General features: G+C 35.6%; 1 protein-coding gene across 1 annotated transcript; it reads right to left on the bottom strand.

Moving 5' to 3' along the window:
• Positions 1-8,647: 8,647 nt before the first annotated feature.
• On the bottom strand, positions 8,648-20,698 carry LOC113226602 (b(0,+)-type amino acid transporter 1-like). Its single transcript, XM_026459303.1, has 6 exons — positions 20,557-20,698; positions 16,725-16,869; positions 14,879-15,106; positions 14,062-14,158; positions 9,851-10,172; positions 8,648-8,937 (listed from the first exon to the last, which is right to left on the bottom strand). The coding sequence occupies exons 1-6, from the start codon at positions 20,675-20,677 to the stop codon at positions 8,876-8,878; spliced, it is 975 nt and encodes a 324-aa protein (XP_026315088.1). The 5' UTR covers positions 20,678-20,698; the 3' UTR covers positions 8,648-8,875.
• Between the last annotated feature and the right edge of the window lie 1,537 nt (positions 20,699-22,235).

Here is a 22,235-nt window from a genome sequence, read left to right as displayed (position 1 = left end):
AAAATTCCATTCCTCTATTACTCTATTCTTTGGAGTAAAATGACATTTGCAGGGTTACCAGTTTCCATAAAATTTTAAACAGTCATGTAGTTGTTGTCGACACTTTTATCGATAGATTATGAAAGAAGTATGAAAGAATTGTGAATGTTACTACGTTCTAATTAATATTGATTGTGTTATTGCCTTCTTTGTCCTGTTTAGGACTGCCACGCAGAGGTCCCGGGTTCGATTCCCGGGCCGGGAGAAATATTTGTATGGCCTACATTTGTTTCTCTCGTGAGTTTGGGTGTGATTTGTGGTTATCTATGTGTGTGTGTCCATGGGACCCGCGACACAGGGTTACCCTAGTGCGCGACTATGTTGAGTGTGTGCGTTATTATTATTATTATTATTTTGACCGCTGGCCTACTAGTTTCGAAATAAATTTTAATTCATATACATTTTAATAAGGACAGGCGATTTTGATTATCTACATTGAATTAAAATGCAAAACTTTCAAATATGTCTCCTCTTTGCATTTTTAATAATATAATTCTAAATGTGGTGTATGAATGTATGAACATACAAAAATGGATAATCCAAATGAACTTGTGCCCAGCAGTTAAACGAATAATGGCTCGAGGATGATTTAAATGAAACAAGTTCGGCCATTCAATACATAAGCGTCACCAACATTCAGTCGATAATCGATGGAATATTTATCGATTGCAATCACTAGCAGCTCCCAAGAGGGCAACAAGTTTGTGCAATAACTGTCATTTTACTCTATCTTCAAAAAAGACAGACTATATATACGATACGGTAGCGAGATTGGGCGAGTTTTTTGGAATCCGTACGACCTATTTTTAGCTATCTATTTTGTACGTTACACAGTTCAAATGAAGTTAATTACCATATGTTTACAAAAGTTCCCTTCCATTCTGTTCCTTGACAATGTAAATTGAGCTTTAGATCCATACTATTACAAGAAAATCATATTCAGTGCCACCAATTTATGTGAGATGTAGAAAAAAAAAACTTTTATGTTATGTACCACTTTGTCACTTCAAGCTCTGACCGGTTTATACAAACAGTAAGCAGAAGAACATTTGTTACAATTTTCAAAAAGATCTATTTCTGATTTGGCAGTATTGTTTTCTATTTAATTGGGCGGCTATGTAGAAATGAGTAGCTATACATCTGAAACTTTGCTTTTATGGCTGTCACAATGGTTTTTGTGCATAGCTGCCTACTTGCATTGCTACAAAGTGGTATTTACATAATCTTGCAGATCTACATATTTCTAGGTTCTTTGAATTTTGATTGAAATGTGAAATATACTATTAATTTTAAATACAATGTCCCCACGGTTTGCAAGGAGACGTCGTCGTTTTGAATCCGACCGGATCAAAGGATTTTTTTCTGAGTGTTCGATCTTTGTATTAATATTTATAACAAACTAGTGGAGTAATTTCACAAAATGTAATTGAATATTCAATTCAAATTTATAATTCAATAAAAATTTTATTACAGTTAAAAGCGACATCTCTAGCCACGGCTGGTAGCTGTAAAGGTATCAAACAAAAAAGTATCTAACTGGGTGACGAAATACTTTCATAAGTTTCTCATAGATGGCGCTACGTCTAAAAAGTCGTTGAAAGCCAAGTACAAAGATCCGACAACAAGAAAAATTCGTGAGGTCCGCTGGTTCGGTTGGCAGTTGGCATAGCGTCTGGCAAGTTTTGCTAGGAGACGTCGGTTCGAATCCGGCCGGATCGTAGGATTTTTTCTGAATGTTCCATCTTTGTATTAATAATTATTACAAAGTAGTGAAGTAATTTCACAAAATGTATTTGAATATGAATTGATTAAAAATTTAATTCTAATGTCTCCTTTAATGCCTTTAAATAAAGAGAAACTTGAAATAGCAGTGTTTGCAGGGAAATAAAGCTTTTTCGCGTTTTTATATTAGAACCAATTAGAAAATATATTCATGACCCTGAAACAAAAATCATATTACATGGTAAATTAATGCACCCTCTTTGGACTGGTCAAACTTTTCTAGATCTTTATAGATTTTAAGACTTTCGTGGTTATTCACTAAATGATTATCACTAATATCAGGTTTCTTACCACGGTATGACTTCTTTTTATTTTCCCGATATTTCGGAACGGTTGCACGCTCCATGGTCACGGGTTGGCTGGACAGCGGCAGATGACAGCTTTAAGAGCAGACATATCTGTCTACCCTCTTGCGCTGTCGACGACTACCTTCATCGCGATTTGTTGTGGCGTTACCATTGTCACTCACTTCACACAAACCACACTCACTGTATCCGCACGCGAAACTGAACTCGAGGTGTTTTTATTTTTATTACTGCACGCACTAAGGACCGAATTCCATGCACTGGACAGTTTAAAACCATCATCACGGTTAAATGTTTTGTACTTCGTGATCTCGATGGCTTCTCGTACCAACCGTGGTATGTAGTGACGTTCTGTCGAGAGTACCTGGGGGCTATGCAACTCGATCCAGTGGTTAGTATCAGTCTGTGTGAGATGTTATGCTATAGCCGACTTCTGTGCATCATTGTTTTTTACTGCTCGGATGTGGTCCTTCATATGATCGACAATTGTTCGTTTAGTCCATTGACTTACAATTATATGGACGTCGGGGCCGCGCTAAAAAGTGTCCGAACTTATAGGGCGTTAAAATCGTATACAAAGCGTCATTCACGCTTTAGTCTTCGTTTGTTTCTTCTGACAGCGAAGCAAGCAAAATTAGACAGTACTGCGATGACATTACAATTTAAATTCAACGTTTTTGCTTTTTCATATTCCTTTACATGTCACTACGTTTAAATAGGTTGACTTGGGACATTTTTTCGTGGTTTTTGTATTAGACCCGTCGTCCATTTATTTCTAAGTCAATGGTTTAGTCTGACCGATATACGAGCTCCCACAACTGCAATTCACTTTATAGACACCCGGTGTTTGTAAAGGAAGGTGGTCTTTTGGTGAACGTAACATTTTTCCTATTTTGCTTAAGGGGGTGAAAATACCCCGTTTTCGCCTTCCCATCGTTCCGAAATATCGGGAAAATAAAAAAAAAAGTCATACCGTGGTAAAAAACCTGATATTAGTGATAATCATTTACTAGATCTTATTTACCACCTTACTCGTGTAAACCAGCATTTAGTTTGATGAAATGTTTATCTTTTAAGGTCGACCCACACTCATCTCCAACAGCCTTGTGTGTACAAACGTAGTAAACTTTGCAACCACTCAGCTTTATATTTGTTTAAATAAGTACATTACTTACCTGTGTACCACAAAAGTGCTTTAGTAAATGTAGAATAGCCTCGAGGCAAAATTATAAGTACTAGTTACATATTAGGTAGATATTTATGTAATGTGATAATAATAACAAAATCAAAATGAGAATATGAGTTTATATTTAGGTAGATGTAGATATAACAGATCAATGTATATTTTCTTTCTGTATTTTAAAAATGTTTTCCAACGTTTTAAGGTACTTTTTTATTGTACTAGTAAATTTTGCTTACAGTATAACTATGTTCTCTCGGCAATATTCGTGTTCGACTGTCCTCGAATTTCCATCTTTTACTTTATTTATAGCTACTCTTTATTTTGGTTATATTTTTGTTAAGAGGGAGCATACCAAAAAAGTTTTGACGTTGGCTCCGCCCAAATTTGTGAAACAATATATATGCCTAAAGTTCGCGTGACATGCGACAGGAGATGTTGAATTTTGCGCATTAAAAGTACCAAATTCGTTTTAGCGGAATAACTCTAAAAGTAAAGGGATTAAAAAAAATCCGTAGTGACAGTTCTCGATTATGCATAAATATAATTAATTATCTAATTTTTGTCCTAATAACCTGTAGCATTTCGAGGATGAATCGTAAAAATGTGAAAATTAGAGGTCATTTCGTGATTTCTATCTATCGAGGAAACTTTATTGTTTTATGTTTCTGATTGATGTTTATGCTTGAATATATCATGTAGTTACTCGTACAATATTTTATTTTTAACTTTAATGTGGATATACCCCTCTAAAATCAAATCGAAGATTAGGAATTTTTCCTCTGCTCCCTCTTAACTTCCTTGGTATAAAATCGACAAAAAGTATTTAGTTCCGAATTCAAATTATTACAAATGACAAATCCTATTATTATTTCGCATGAAATTTGTATTCGGGTGCATTCGTAAATCTGAGGACTGCTGACAGATATTGAGAAAATATTTGTACTGTACAGCGGGAACTGGTCTGAAAGCTCTTAATAAAATGAATTCCGAACAAACTTCAGCACATTTAGCGCAAGTAAAAACACAATTTTCTTTTAGTTTTTTCGAAAGTCTGGCCGTTTTTTTACGTTTTTATTTTAGGGCTAATTTCAAATAAAAAATTCGAACGTCTTTTTTTCATTAATTTATTTTAATTTCCTACTAATAATTTGTCGAGTTGTTATAGGTTGTTATTAGTAAATTCCGTAAACTTGAAGTTTCTTTTTTTAGTTTATTAAACTTTGCTAATCAATTTTAAACTGTAATTTACTAATTTATTTATTAATTTGTCTAACACAAAATCTAAATATGCCTTTTTTAATTTAAGTTTTTTTCCCAATAAAAGTTGAGTAAGTGGATGTTAAAAGTTGTTAATAGAATTGCTAATTGTGTGTGTAATTAGGTATTATTACTATTAATATTTTATATTCTCACTTCTTTTGTTTCACTAAATGTGCAGTTGTTTGTATGTGTTGTTACCTTTAGAGTTTGTTTAATTAATAATGATATTTGAATGTCAGCTGTCAGACCGTTTCCTATTGTAACCGAATTATTTAAGCAGGTGTTCTTACTTCGTACACTACGGTAATTCAAAATGACCAATGCTAAGACTAAACTTTAGTTTTTGAAATCATGTGATTGGTCAATCCAAACTGAAACATATGATGACCAATCAGTTTAAATTGTTTATTTCAACTAATATTTAACAACCACTTTGAGTAGTGGGACTACATTTTTCTGATCTAAGAGCGGTTACACATGGCTACTTTTAACAACGATGCAAACGCGCGACTGCATCAATACAAACCCGCGATTGTATCACTACACTTGTAATTTTTAAGCGGTTGCATCGATGCAATTTAAAAATCTCCGTGTGTACTTTAAATCGTGTACATATTGGTTTTTTTCCAACACGCCAATGTTTTGGGCTCTATACCTTTATATGGGTCCTTACCCATGGGCACGAGACACTGAATTGTTTGAAAAAACAAATATACGCGATTTAGTAGGTCCGATAAAATAGTGTCAATGTGTAACAATTGTGAAAACCTAAGAAATTATGTTTCTAAGTAATTTCCGAATCAAAGCATTGGCCCTTGGACAAATGCAAAGAAACATCAAAAAGACTGTAGGCAATGTCGGTTCCGACTCTCCCATAGCGCGGAATTTTAATCAACTTATCAAGCGTTAATAAGGGACATGTGCCGTTATTAAAAATATTTACCAATGTGACAGTGTGGGAGCACCGTTATGATTCCTATATTATTGTTTATTTTGACACTCGTTCGGAACATTTTCTACTTTAATAATAGCTTTTATTATTCGTTTTTAAGTTATAGAAGAAATTGTTATTAAATTAGTAATTTATTTTGTTGTTAGCATTCGACGCCAAAGGTGCAATTAGTTTTTTTTAAGTTACCATTCATATAGAAATAAAAAATTAAAATAAAACATTGACCATCATAAAATGAGGGTACCAAACTTGTCTTAAGAGAATATTAATAAGGCCTAATATACATAAGTAAGGCCTAACGAAATGCAAATAATTGAAAAATCTATGTATCCCGATATTATACTTATTCAAAGCTAGAGTGCATAGGCAGTTTTAGGTGAAAACACACCACCGTTGGTCACATCGTAAGATTGCGGTCAAACTAAAAAGCTTACGCGTGTAATTTTTATTCATAGCCATCTTGTAGAAATTTAAAGATTAAAGTGCCCAATTCTTTTGCATAAATGGTTAAATATACCAAACCGACATTTTACTTCAAAATGACAGACTGTAATTGTTGGCTAAGACTGGCCACATACAAATGGTTCCGTTTCGGAATTTCGAAGGCAACAAAATTTTACAAAGACTTAAAACACACACACAGTATTATTCCGTCCGAATTTTTTTCATTAGGTATTTCTGTATTATTCTTGCATAGATTTTGAAGGGTCGCAACGCGCAGTCGTAAATTCCTTACGTATTTTCGCCGAGAGAACTTCTGGACTCAATGTCTCCCGTCTCTCAGCTGAGTCTTGATAATCCGAACGGAAATAAATGTATGTCTGTGATGTTTATAACGAATGAAGTTCGTAACGAAACGGAATTTCGAAACGGAGTTCCGACTGTATGTGGCCGGCCTAACATCAGCATTCCATATTCGATTAGCTGCTAGTTAAGTGCAAAATATGCAATTTGCATGCAGTTGACACAACTTTCACGCCAACTACTAACTGCAATGTCAAATATTTTGGTTAAACTTGTAGATCAAAGCCGTGATTTTTAAAATTTGTGAATTATGTATTTCATAGGTGTCATTTTTCAAAAATTAGATAATTTGGATATAATATGAGAGTAAGAGACAAAAACAACGGCATTTCACAAAAAATCCGGTGGACTTACGAGGTTGATTTCGGCCATGAAATGGGGGACTGTGAAATTGTTAAATTACATCTATGACCCTTTTTATCAGGTGCCAGGGACTATTAAACCCGTTCACAAGCATTACCAATACGCACGTTCTGGCTACCGCGCACACAAGCATTATAGCGAGAAAGCCGTTGTTGCGCGCCTCCACGAACCTTCCTGACGCGCTGCAGTAGCGCGGCAGCCCAACAGCATCCTGAACGCGTTGTTATACTGTTTACGCAGGGCATTTCATGTGTTAGCCGATATGTCATACGACATTTAAGCGTGAAACACACTGACAGCTGGTGCGGGACGGGCGCGTGTCGGGTCGGGTGCACGGCGGGTGTTATTCCGTGAATTTATATGGACGACAACACACAACGTGCGGGTGCGGGACGGGCGCAGATCGGGTGCCGCGCCCGTTCTCTGTATGTTTCACGCTTTAAACGTAAAATGTGGGGTTGGTATTGGTGGACAGTGTATTTATATATTTCAGGGTCCACTAGTAACTTGTCAGTCTTTCATTCGGAACGTATTATTAGTGTTATAAACTGTAGTTTGTTTGTTTACAATTACATCATATATTTACACACCAAATAAAAGTTAAATAAAAATTATGTATTAAATTATTACGTGTGTAATCAAATTTCGTTTCTAATATTTAAAAATAAACAGTTACCATATTTTCTTCGTGTTTCATTTAGCTCTCCATTGTTCCTATAAATCTGGAGTCTGGGTTCATTTTCCTCTCTTCCGCTCAAACGAGAAGTAACGAATGACTTATATTATTTTCAAGCAGTTCGCTGTTATGTATGAGGGACAACCTCTAATATTTTTTTTATGACATCAAGTGACGAGAACAACAAGTGATGGGTCTGGTGGTAAGCGACACGCCTGTCCATAACAGTTGCAGCGCCAGTTTTACAACGCAAAGATCACATAGGCACAGCTACTAAGTAATGCGCACATTACTACTTGGCGGCAGAAACATGTAAGGCGGCAGTTGCACAAGGAGGTCTACCGCTACTAAAGTGTGAATATGAAATAACAGTAATATAAAAATTAATTCGCTCGCCGTCAAGGGTTAAGGCTTTTACCATTCTACACGATGAGGTATCGTGAAAGCCGAAACTGATGCAATGTTTTACAGCAAGGCTGGAAAGTTGTTGTTTGATGCTAGTGCTCGTATTAACACCTGAGCAAGCAAAGGAGTCCAGGGTCGTATTCTAGAACTCTATTTAATGCTCAAGTCAGGATTGCACTGGCAACACAAGCACTGGAAATACGACCCTAATGGCAAGGACTTGAGTATGATTTCTAGTGCTTTGAATCATACTCAAGTCCTGACTTAAGCATTGAGTAGAGTTCTAGAATACGACCCTCAGATTATTTGATTCAATAATAGAACCTGAGCATAGCGAGGGTTTCAAGGCACGAGACGCAAAACAACTTTACTGCCTAGCGAAACACACAACTTTTCACTTCACTATGGCGAGGAAAATGGTAATTAAAGAAAAACAGTTGAACTATAACAAATCAGTTTTAATAAACGAAATTAGTTATCGTTGTCAATTTAATGTCACCAATAATAAGAATAAAATAAACCAACGGATATAAATTATTTTTATATGTAATAAAATTACATAACTAATGTACGCCCGTCACCCTGAGACAAAAGTTGACAAGTCCCATGTGCACGTAATTTCACCAGCACTCTTACCCTTCCAAACCGGAACGCAGCAATGCTCACGTTACTGCTTGGCAGCGGAAATAGGTAAGGTGGCACTACAAGCAGCTCTACTGCTGTTTTTCATTGAAAGAAAAAGTAAGGTGCACCACAGATCATCGTTAAGTTAAGGATTCCAAAAACCTTTTCCACGCTAGCGTGGAAAAAATGCTTTCTCATTAGAAATCTACGCTCACAAGCATTTTTTCCATTTCCTTTCCGAGCTAGTGAAGTGAAAAGTTGGCTATCCAGTGTCAACAATGTAGACCGTTAAGCTACCGAGGTAGTCAAATCATCAAATCTACTCTATATTTATTACTTGTAAGTTAAGGTAATACTTTGCCTATTGCAATCTGTAGTAATAAGAACTCTAAAACAGTTGGATATATCTAATACTATTTATTGCATTGTATTATTATATAATTAGCATTTCTTCGTATCCTATTCCGTAACTTAAAACAAAATCAGTCTTTTCGGCTCGGTGGCACGCTCTCCAAGAATATTTGAGTCAGGATTGTTAGTTTTCCTGAAAAAGATAAAACTTTAGTTACGAAATGGCTATATCGAACCCAGGATCTAATCATCTAGCGCACAGCGCCTCAGTGCTAACGTCTTCCTGTCCACGTTCTTCCTGTCCTTGTCCCACGCTAGGTGGGGCGGCACAACATGTGTTTTTCTTCCATTCTCCCCTATCAGCCGTAATTTTTATACTCACACCTTTCTTATCCATGTCATCTGTCACACAATTCTTCCATCTTTTCTTTGGCCTTCCTTTCCTCTTATATCCCTCCACATTCATACTTAGCACTCTTCTCGTCACATGACATTCTTCCCTCCGCATGACATGTCCATACCACGCTAACCTATTATTCCTCATCTTTTCCGGCACTGGCGCCACTTTTAAACTTCCCCTGATGTACTCATTCCTTATCTTATCCTTTCTTGTCACTCCACACATCCATCTCAACATTCGCATTTCCGCTACAAGCACAGTTGTTTCATCCTCCCTTTTCATCGCCCAACATTCTGATCTATATAACAACTTTTTTTTCTTTTTTCTTCCTAACTATAGACCTTTTAAAAACAAGCAAAAAATTCAAAAACAAACGCGCTAAACAAATAGTTGAAAAACGAGCGTACGACTAAGCTCTATGGCATTTTTCTTTAGCCACTTCGATACAAATACATACATATCCAATTATTGTCAAATATTTAAAAGTTTAACGTAGCCGATTTCCTGGACAAGGCCGGAAAGTAATTTGTTTTAATTTTTGCAGTGTCCAAAATGATTATTTTCGTAGATTTTTAAAAGCCCTGATCATTTTGACACTAATCGCCCAAGGGGTCTACATCGTCTGTAATAAGTACGTTTTTCTCGTTTAACATCGTTTCGTCCTAAATTTAGTTTTTAATTATAAATAAATAAAATATATACTCACTTAATAACCGTTTCGGTGTTTTCTTGTAATACACGAACAAAGTATACACCGCGACTCCAATCACAATAAAACCAATGGCAATCAGGTACTTAATAGACGGGTCATGTACAATTGGCAGGACGGACAAAAATATCGCCACTAAAAGTACAAAACATGGCACTGGGGTAGGTACTCTATAAGGTCGGATTTTGTCTGCCTGTGTTTTTCTTAGGACGAGCAAGGCGACCATTGCAAGACCGTAGAAAAACCATAAGAACCATGACGCGAATTCTATTAGAGTCTTAATGTTGCCCACTACTATAAATATTGATGTTAGGATGGCCTGAAAAGGAGAAAAATGTTTTTTTAAATTTCAATAATTATTATAATTATTAATACAAAGATCGGACACTCAGAAAAAACACTCAGAAAAAATTCCTTCGATCCGGTCGGATTCGAACCGACGTCTTCTTGCATACCGTTGAAAGACCAAGTACAAAGACACGACGCAAGCACATAGAAAATTCGTGAGGTCCGTTGGTTCGTTCCGTGGCTTAGTTGGTATAGCGTCTGGCACGGTATGCAAGAAGACGTCGGTTCGAATCCGACCGGATCGAAGGAATCTTTTCTGAGTGTTCGATCTTTGTATTAATAATTATAACAAACTAGTGGAGTAATTTCACAAAAAATAATTGAATATCAATTCGATAAAAATTTAATTAATTCAATAATTATTATTCACACTTCTTTTGCATAGCACCATGGACCTAAATCAAGAGAACCGCAAATCTAGATACTAGATAGCGTAGTCGGTTATTTAGTATCTATTGTGTATACCAGATTTCGCGACGAGTACCAAATATACCAAAATATATACCAAATATTAATTTGTTTTACATTGACGAGCTGCAATTAATCAAAGCTACTCTAATTTCTGACAAATCAACTATACTCTAGCCAAATTCGATGTAGAATGTTTAATAACAAAACGTTGTTAGTTAACCAATGATGGCATAGGAAAAGAACATTTTTTTTTCAATGCTCATTATTATGTCTCGCTCTGCCCACGCCCTGCTCTCGTAATTGGAATTTAAATAGGTAAGTAGATAATTGTGTTATGTAGAAGTAATACTTACCTAGTCAATAATTATAAAGTTTACAAAATACCTATTGATATGTATATTTTAGGAATAAACATAAGTTTTTGCATCCTATTAATATTTATTGCTAGATGGTAGATAATGGTACATGCAAAGATACAAAATTATAAGATTTTATTTGATATTAATTTACTTCATATTATATTCTCCAGCATCTATTTCCGATTCTGAACTTGAATTACCACCAGAACTCGAATGTTTGCAATCTCTCCCTTCAAATCGAAAAGTCACTAGAGACGACACAAATTTACAAATAATTAATTACACGTCATTTTTATGTCATTTTTAAGTGATTTGAAACTTCTGTTGAATAACATTCATTATAAACAGCTTCAAGATTTAGTATTATCCATAATCTAGTCGAATTTCGTAGGAAAATATTTAAATTGTGGTAACTGAGAAATAATCTGAGATGAAAACCCTAAAAATCATATGTTTTTGTTTGTTGACATTTATTCTACATTGAATTTGGCTAGAGATTTATTTTACTGATTTTTAAGCACGAAGCACGCAGAGAACACGTGTTCTCTGCGTGCGGGTCGGGTATATGGACGACAATACATCACTAAGCAGCCAGGAACGGGCCCTTTCGTGGTGTGTTGTCGTCCATATAAATATACACGGAATTACATTGTCAGTGTGTCTCACGCTTTAGGGATACTGCCGGCTATTCATTTATTTCAATTACGATTAACACCATCTACCCATATTAGCGAGCGGTAACTTATAAGTTACTTTTTAACACACAAATCTTCTTCCATCTATTGATATGCATATTTGTCGGAGTTCTGAAAATAATTATAGCTCATGAACAATATTTGTTTAATATTACAAAGAAAAAGCCTGGCCGCTTGTATTTCACATTAAAGGGGAATTAATTGATATCCACAGCCATTAACATAATATAAACTACTTCCAGGCTATCGATCAGCGCCTTCTAGAGGTAAGATGGGATTTTGACCTTTTTCAAAGTTACGATCTGAAATTGCGTCTTTTTCGATTCGAGGCTTATGATATTGCGGATGGGCTACACAATCGGATTGATTCCGCTTGAATTAAAATGAGGGCCCTGTAGTATGGAGAATAGCAATTCTCTTGAGATCATAATAACACTGAAAGAGGTTCACCGATTTAGGACTTTGCAAACATAAACTCCATCAGGTGCAGAGTTATATTTTCAATCTATTTTTTTTTCTGTAAAGTTGTTGTTTTCATAATACCTATACGTTAATTACCGTCGATATCATGACGTTCGCGAACTGAGACTTCTAAAGCCGGGTACTCATTAGCGAGCTGTAACTGCTACGTGCAGATACAGTAACGAGGTTGTAGTGTGTACGCTTGAAACAGTCTTCAATTAGACGGCTCAATTAGAGACAAGCTCGCGAACACACTATGACTTTTGGTTACATAACATGCAAAGGCTACAGTTACAGCTTGTTAGTGAGTACCCGGCTTAAACCACTTAGGGTCGATTTGACCAAATTCGAATACTGCCTTTCTAGTCATAACTGACGCATGTACATTTTGGTAACTTTCGATATATTGGCACCTAACGTTCCTTTTTTTTTTGAGAAATGTTAATTACTGTTTTTGCTTAACAATAAAACCGGAACTAAACAAGACATTTAAAAAAAACTATATTATAGGGGGTTGTAGATAACGTCGCTGATTCCAAGATATGTTAATAACTCAAAAAAGTGGATAACTGATTATTATGCATAAACATACCTACCTAATTACGAAAACCTAGCCAGATATTTTGCTTGCACACGTATAAGAATAGGACTTCCTTTACAAGAATACAAGATATTTATTCGCTGAAAAATGTAGTTTACAATGGTGTTATAGTATATTATTATTAGATCGTACATTTCACCAAAACTTGGCATGCGAATATTTTACACAATTCTTATTTCAATCACGCACAGTGGTTAAATTTTACATTTTATGTTATCTATTAAAAAATCATTTATATTGTAGTAGCATTGTGTAACTAACAAATTATGTAATTTTATTTTAAATTGCCTACAATTTAGTTCTTTAACTGCATCTGGTATTTTATTAAATAATCTCTTTTATAATCCCTTGATAAGAAATGTGGCTTTATGACGATATATCTATGAAAGCTCCGGTTTGAGTATTTTTCACTAAAGATCCAGAATATTTAAAATAATAGAAACTCTTGTAGCACTTATATAGGTACTCACCCATATCGCTTTTGTATTTAGTAAATAAGTATATTATTAATTAAGTAAGTAAAAGATCTTTCTTGTTACTCTACAACGATGTGTTAACATATGTAGGATTGCAATTTGGTATATAACTTTGTAATATCATATTTAAGTTTTATCAATGAAATTTGATTGGCCATATAATAAATAAATCAATAAATAAATAAAAATAATCCCTTTACTCGCAATAAGATTCATCAATTTTTTTTTTGTAACCTGTTGTTTTATAAAACACCTATGCAATTTAAACAAGTAAGAGTTTGTAAGTAAATATGAGTTTTAATGACGAATGACTTACGTCACAAAGCACATAAATATTAAATAAATATACAACTTTTTTAGTTCTATGTTTAAGACATGAAACAACAGTACATTAAAAAAATGGAAAAGCAAAAAGCACTAGTGCAGGGCACGATTTATAGTACAAAAAATATCACGTTTTGAGCAACTGTATTAAAAAAACTAAAAAGGACTAAGCCTTTAAAGTTAGTGTCAAACAGTGATAGATCAGTGTAGAGTAGTACTATTAAATACATCAACAAATCACGTGTCATTATCATAATAGAGTATAGACAACTTACTAAACATATTTTTAAACATTATTAATCAGCACCTAAATTAAGTTAAGTTTAAGTTAAATGGCCTTCTAGCCTCAAACTACTAGATCGTAATTCATATAATGTAAACTAAAAGCGGTACGTTGTTATTTCTTTTAATGGCGGACATATCCAATATCGTATCTAATATTCCATATTAACTTTAACTATATTTTCGACTAAGTGACTACAGTGTTTGTACTTTCATTTAATTAATGGTCGTAAAGGGGATAGTGTTTTACCTGGAAGGCCACTGCGGGGGCGGGAGTCAATCGTTTCATATTGACGTACGAGAATAGCTCTAACATGTGGCCACCCTGAGCAGCAGTGTAACATACTCTGAAATACACGAACAACGTATCTATTAGTCTATTTTAATCATACAAAAATAGTTTTGAAAAGTAACCAATTAGGTGGATTAAAATTGTACGGTTAATGAAAATTAACCAATCAAAGCATATGGTTTTAAATTTGTCAAGTCGTTGCGATTGGTCAATTCTAATTTTCATAACGTACGACTTAAATGGTGACAACTTCAGATCATTACAGCAATTGGATATGTAAGTATGTATTATTGGTTGTGTATACGCGCCTACTTGTAGTATCCGAGCAAACACGAGAGGTTAATGGTGCGGAGTAAAACCGGCCCCAGGCGGCGATAGACCTCTCATGACAGCTACCAATAACTTGTCATCTGAATGCCTTCAAGCGCATTCATTGTTACCTTATATTTTTCAAAAACCCATGTAGTACATAACAGTTTTAATAGATGTCATTACGCAAAATTACTAGTGGATTCAATTAGAATAATTACCCTAAACAGATTGATTGTCAAATCAATAGATCGTTTTGACGTTTGACGGTACTTGGCAACAATAATCTCAGTATAGAGTACTAAAAAAATTGACCTCAAAAGTCATTCATCCCCTAGTTTGCCACCCTTAAATCAGTTCACAAATGCCTGAGTTCTCGCGTAACATACATACAAAAAATAAACATACAATCGAATTGAGACCCTCCTTCTTTTTTTGAAGTCGGTTAAAAATTACTAAAACTTACCTAGTAACACCAAATTGGACACTCATAGCGCATCCGAAAGTCGATACAGCCACTCCCAGGGGTATCAAAAACGCAGCCCTTCCCAACACTATCTCTCCGAAGGCTACAGCCACGGCAGGCACTGATATCATGTCCGTGACACTCAGAACCGTCATGTATGCGACGTTCATGAACACGTATAGAGCCGTTATTAGAGGGACTGCTATCGATATGCTAAGTGGAACATTTCTGTAGACAAAAATTTAAAACACTTAAAAATGTTTTAAAGTAAGATTAACATCGAGGCAGTATGATCTATGTCTCTAGCCTGTTCTTTTTAGACGAAAGGAACAAAATATCATTTGTTTTCGTAACTGTAATTTTTTTAAGTTCAATGGTATTGTATTGTTAGATTGCTATTAATCTTTTTGGAGTGATTGGTTTTTATGTGAAAAAATAAACAAAAAAAATGGCGAATTTTTTATATTTTTTTTTGTTTTTAAGCTGATGGCCTTCGTAGCCAATGCTCAATAAATAAAAAAGCGGGTTTTTGTTTCGCACTTACAGTTTTTAGACAAATTAATTTTTAATTTAAAAGTATTATGACTTTCTTAATTACTTATTATATTTAAGCCGATGGCTCTATAGCCAATGTTCAATAAATAATAATAACAATAATCTTTTCACGATATTGAAATGCATACATTTTAATGGAGTCGTGAAATATAGAATAAGAATAGAAATGAAATCCAATCAAGTAATAGCTAGTGGGTGTAACGGCAATCACACTTTATACGGGAGTGGTGCTAAATGGTCGCTTTTAAAATGAATTAAATTAGATCAAAGTAGCGTAGTAGTAGAGCGACTCGTGCCATTTGAAAATTTACTAACAAAGAATGATTTCTCTTCTGCCGTCCACTAAAAGGCTAAGTATCAAATGGTCAAATAGCCGTTTTAAATAGCACCGACCTCAAAAGTACGTGGAATTACATTTAATTACCAAGTTTTATTGAAATCGGTTATCGGAAAGTGCGCCAACGAGATAATAAAAATCGGTTCTCACTACTGAAAGTATATTGAGAGAAAAACGCATTGAATTGGAGAATAGCAAAATCAACCATTAAAGTAATTGCACCTTATAATAAAAATTAAGCGCTATAATGAATTGAAATTGAAATGAAATTTTGAAGTCGGTTAAAAAATAGAGCACAAAATTCTCTTTTAAAAACGATTAAAATTAGTTAACGTGTTTGACTTATCGGAACTTACCCTAACGATGCATAGCTGAAATCTTAGAATAATAACGCATAGAAACCTAGTCCGCACACGCTAAGTGAGGCAAATTGAAGCGCTTCCAATGGGCCTACACGAGCGGGCGGGCCTTCAATGCTCAAGGTCAACTTGCACCACGAACAGCTCAAGAATTTTAGCTAAAAGTGACGAAATGTGCGGTAAATGAGTGTAAAAATACGTCAGACAAACATAAAATAGATACTAACATCACATTACACAAGGAAGTTACGCGTTTCAACTTGTATTTTTATATAGATATTCACTAAAACCAAAAATTAACCTACTACTAAAACTAGCCTACATGAATTTGATTTTTGCCTCGCTTGTGACAGTTCGTTTGATATGAAACTATCATTCTATGCGTTATTATTCTAAGTCTGAAATATCATTAAACAATTTCAATATTCCAAAACTAGGTTATGGTTTTTGTGATATCTCACAAAAAGCGGACGGCAGTCTTTCTTTTCTTTAGCCGTATTAACAGCGCGGTTTTGCAAACCGGCTAGCCGTAATGTAATACGGCACTTCATACAATACGGCTGCGACATATACACTTGTTTGCTATCATACTCACACTCCCGGGTTAATAATCTCTTCAGTGACGACGGTGACGCTATTCCATCCGTCATACGCCCACAATCCAGAGTACAGAGCCAATGCGATACCGCCCGCCTCCATATTGCTGCCTTCGAAACCCTTGTTTAGGTTCTTTGTGTTACCTAAAAGATAAGAAATTTTAATCAAAAAGCTATAACAGATTTGTTGCCACCAACAATGTAATCTATACGCAGATATTTATTTGTATTAGGGATGCCGCAGTCGTGGATCATCTGCGTATTTTTAAATATTTGCATCCATATCCGACATCCGAATTAACCGACATCGAGTTATTGCGGATACGGATGTTTTGCTGGCCAAGACAAGCATCAGAGCAGAGCATGTTTCAGTGTTGCCCGAATCGGGCGAGATCTCTCTCCGTCAGGCGTAGTAGCGGCTATGTTGGCGGATCAAGAGTCCCATAAGTCAGTGGTCTCCTGTGATGCTTCAGAAGGAGGTTGCCGAGCGTGATCGGGAGAGGGTCGATTCCGCTCGGCGGCGGTGCACCATCGCAGCTACGGGCGATCGGAGCGGGGGCTCCGTTCGCCAGTAAGTTTGGCAGCCGCGAGCCTTAGAATAATAACGCATAGAATGATAGTTTCATATCAAACGAACTGTCACAAGTGAGGCAAAATTCAAATTCATGTAGGCTAGTTTTAGTAGTAGGTTAATTTTCTGTTTTAGTGAATATTTATATAAAATCACAAGTTGAAACGCGTTACTTCCTTGTGGAATATGATGTTAGTATCTATTTTATGTTTGTCTGACGCATTTTTACACTCATTTACCGCACATTTCGTCATTTTTAGCTAAAATTCTTGATCTGTTCGCGGTGCAAGTTGACCTTGAGCACTGACGGCCCGCCCGCTCGTGTAGGCCCTTTGGGAGCGCTTCAATTTGCCTCACTTAGCGTGTGCGGACTAGGTTTCTATGCGTTATTATTCTAAGCCGCGAGCTTTAATCTAATAGGGATCGCGGCAGCGTGTAGTGCAGGCAAGGGCCTAAACATAAATTATTAAGTTTACATTGACTCATGATTAACTTTTTCATTCAATATAATCCATCTCTATTCGCATAAAGGACGGTGGGTCGACATCCTTAAAAACTGTGTATTAATCAACTTCAACTTCAACTTTTGTGTCTATGGCTCCGTCGTTTTGCGCGACGATTTTGCCAATGTCAGGGTTGAGAGACATGTGTAGCGGTAGTGAGACAGATTGCCGGTTATTAAAATACTTCGGCGGTTTTTATTCACAATGACGGTTATATATATATTTTAATGACATTACAAAAATATAATTTGAGAGCTCATGTTATTTTCTTTCTTTTAGAAACGTTGTAGGAAGTTTTATTTAGCGGGAAATAAAAAATAAAATCGTTTAGTAAAACAAAGTTAGGCGTCGTTTTCGTTCAATAACAAACTTTTGACCGATAAAATTGTCGTAATATTTCCCTGCCAAAATTATGTAAAATTATTATCTTTTGCTTAAATTAATAAATTAATGAACTCTATTAGGTTCTTATCAAAAAGAAGTCGACCTCAAAAACTCATCGAATTATATCTATTTGTTTGTTTGTTTCTTCTCCAGCACTACATCTCAAATGCCTCCAATCGTTCTCTGTTGGACATAGGCTATTTAGCCCGGTCCTCAGCTTGTCGTCTCCATCTGCTGTCAGTAGCCTTTTGCAGATCATCACTCCATCTGGCCAGACGGCGTTCTATACTCGGCAGACAAGGACACAAGGACTCGTTTCTTCCACAGAAAAAAGTTTCCCCCATCGGTATCGGACGTTCGACAGATATGGCCGGCCCGTAGATACTATATCTATGAGTCGGCCCATTGGCTATCCATTATTATATATACGACATTCAAACTGTTATACATGTATATATTTAATACAGTTTCAATAAAACAAATATTAAACTAAAACAAGTAAAATATTTTGTATATAAAATAATTATATAAAAGTAAAATATATAGGTAGCAGATTGTACAACAAGTGCATAAAACGCGTCATATTACTCGAGACGAGTATTTCCACCAGAGCTGCAGACGAGAGTGGATACTTAAGTTGAGGGTAAAATGGGCTTTATGAACGAGTTATACACTCTGCTTTTCACTTCGATTGCGAGAAAATTAAACAGCAATATTACAAATATTACAAATAAACGATTATTTAATTAAAATTGAATGTAAAATTACAACAAATAGACTTTTTTGGGGTATTTATTGCTCCCCTAACAAACAATAAAACGGCCTCATGAACTTTGTGAATTATAATTATAATTATTTTGTTTCGTGATTTTTACAGGATTGTATCAAATCGAGCAGACAATTCGCAATCGCTGACATGACAATATATGTAATAAAAAACTGTCAAACATTTACGGCAAGTGTGACACTCTCCTTGGCGACTCTCGTCCAAAGAGACTGCCACAGCCAGCCGGTGATAATAGGCGGCGTCTAAAGCCGCCACACCTTTATTATTATACACATATATTATTTATTAATTAGGGTTTTTTATTTTATGCACTAGAGCATAAAATCCTATTTTATGCAGTCTACACTACACCCAGCATAAATACCAACTTTAAGAACATGAGAAGTGAAAATAATATTACACATCAGCACACGTGACTCTGATCCCAAAGTACCTACGTAACTAAAGCAGCACTTGTGTTAAGGAAATCGGAAATGACGACTGTACCACATACAACCACCCGAGACAAAGAAAAGTTAGTTTCTACATTGACCCGGCCGGGGATCGAACCCGGGACCTTAGAGATGGCAACATCACGTGCAAGCTACTGGACCATGGAGGTCGGCCATTAAACACACAAACATTAATTTGAACACAGTTTCTTGACAGGCCTTCAAGAGTTGTAATTTTTAACCGACTTCGAACTCCGGCAATCAATTTTGATTCTTTTTTTGTTGGAAAGAGGGTAGCACAATACTAGTCCCATTTCAATTTGAAGAAAATATTTCACCTCCAAGGGTGGCAACCGAGGGGACGAACTTTCCGTAACCGATGGAAACTTGGCAAATAGATGTAATTCCACGAAATTTGATGGTTTTTTTTTTAATAAAAAAGTTACAATGGTTTGAGATGCATAATATAGCGAAACGGAAAAAAGAACCGTACTATCTTAATCTAATATTTAATTTTACGGTAAACCCTGTGCATGAACGCGTTAAGTACGTGAAATGGATTTATCAATTCGGGCCTTAGATAAAATGCAGTTTTGTCAAGTTTAGGTACTTATTTTTGACAGATCTCATAGATTATTTTTGACAGATCTACACAGATTAGATCGTATCCTTACTTCTAAGGCTCAACTCACACTGGCGCAGTGTCGAAGCGAAGTGACGCGTGTCACTTGGGCGCCGTGAGGCGTCAGACGCCGATCAAACTGTGATCCCGGCGCACTAAAACGACGCGTATCGCCTGGCGATGGAGTTGAAAAACAGGACGCGACGCTTCGACTCCGCGCCAGTATGAGTTGAGCCTTAGGATTGTGACTCAATTTTCTGCTGTTAATCATGTGTGCGCTTAGGCACCTGGTGGAGAATTGTTCGGAGATTTGATTTAACCATTGTTTGAGATTCCTGCAATTAGATCTATCTTTAGGTTCTTTGTCACTATCACCACCGCCACAGGTTATCAGTATCTCTACGTGTTACGTGACCAAATAGCGTATCACACGCTGCACGGAAGTTGAAAATAGATGCTGTGCATTATTTATCTTGAGTCGCCCATGATACATACTTACACTTGATAAAAACATAAAAGATTTTAGATATTACCTCTAGCGATCTCGTAGATTCCACCTCCTATGACGATAAGGCAAGCCGCGACTTTGCAGATGCCGAACACGTTTTGTACTTTAACGAACAGCTTCACGCTGGTTATGTTTATGTACGTCATTATAACTGCAATTTAAAACATATTGTTTTCAAATACCGTAAGTATTGATGGAAAATGGAGGAAATACGTCATGACGTAGAGGTACTAAGGCAGGATTGCGAAGGTCACAGGTTGTGATAAAGGAGAAATATAGAACACTCAATAATAAAAAGCGACAACAGGTTAGAGTAGTTTTAAGACGGTTTTCCACCGGCGAGGCGAGACGAGACGAGGATTGAAATCTTTAAAAAAATACAACCAATAAAAATTATTATACAGTCAGCCTTTTAAACTTAAATTACTGTTTGTTCTTTATTCTAAATAAGTGAAGAAAAAAAAATTAAATACAAATAAACATCGAGTTCTTAGGTTTTCGCGATTGTTACACATAGGCAATGAAACTATTTTTACCCGGATTGAAATTGCGTATTTTTGTTTCTCAAAGAAACCAACGTTTCAGGCCCTTTACAGGTCCCATAGTGCTGTGTTGTATGGACATGCTTTCCACTAAGTAGGCGAGACGAGGATTAAAACTTGTGTGGCAAAATTTCAATTCTGTTCTAGACCATCTTCGGTGGAAATCGTCTGGATTGACGAGGATGAGTGAGGCGAGAATTTAAATATTTGTTGATGTAATATGAAATATTATTATATTGCTTTTGCCATATTGCTGCCTACGTAGAGTATTATACTCTGCAACGGAAACAGGATTTCTCGCGCCGTTCGTGAATGCCCGCACTATCAATCAAATCAATCGCGAGATTGTGGGGTATTTACGACTTAAGATTAAAAAAAAGACGATTTCATCTGATTCGTCTTCCGTTAACATATTTAATAATAATAATAATTTACGGGACATGTTACTTCAGCCGCGTATTTATCGCTAGATGAACTGAACAGCACTGGTGGAAATATCTCGGCGAGATTTCAATTCTCTTCTCCCCTCGTCTCGATCTTGCCGGTGGAAAAACTACCATTATACTCAATTTATATCGCCGCGGAAAAAACTTTATGTCAATGTAACGTAACTTCAATACCGTTCCGTGACAATGTAAATTGAGTCTTAGGTTCTGTTTAACGTTTTTTCCTTATAAGGCGCTAATAGTTTTATCCTAGGATCTGGTCTAACTCTGTAACAAGTACAAACCCAAAATGAAAATCGAGAATTCTTCATACAAAACAGCTTTAAAAACATGAGCATAGTTTGCAAACACAGTTTTAATGTGTACGCCAATATTTTAAGTTTACAATAGATTCAGCATAAACAAGGAAAAATAAAACAAAACAATAACGTTTCTTGTATGATTACTATATATTGTTTACAACGCTTAACATAATAAACTTAACAGAACATACGTAATGCCGCACTGTTAATACAATAGTGCATTAACTCAAAAATGTATGTATGTATGTATTATTACTATTTATATTATTTATGTGTAGTTTATTACAGACATCTAAACAATTTCGTAACTACCAAATATATTTAAAATTAAAAGGGGAAGAATAATTTCAATGTTGTAACTCAAAACATGTGAAATTCAAGATTATATGGTTATTGAAAGCAAAATTTGATTCT

The sequence above is a fragment of the Hyposmocoma kahamanoa genome, unplaced genomic scaffold (genome assembly GCF_003589595.1).
Source record: "Hyposmocoma kahamanoa isolate Upper Pololo Valley unplaced genomic scaffold, ASM358959v1 192, whole genome shotgun sequence".
Classification (NCBI taxonomy): domain Eukaryota; kingdom Metazoa; phylum Arthropoda; class Insecta; order Lepidoptera; family Cosmopterigidae; genus Hyposmocoma; species Hyposmocoma kahamanoa.
Note: the sequence above shows the minus strand (reverse complement) of the source record. Positions and strands in the feature narration are given on the sequence as shown.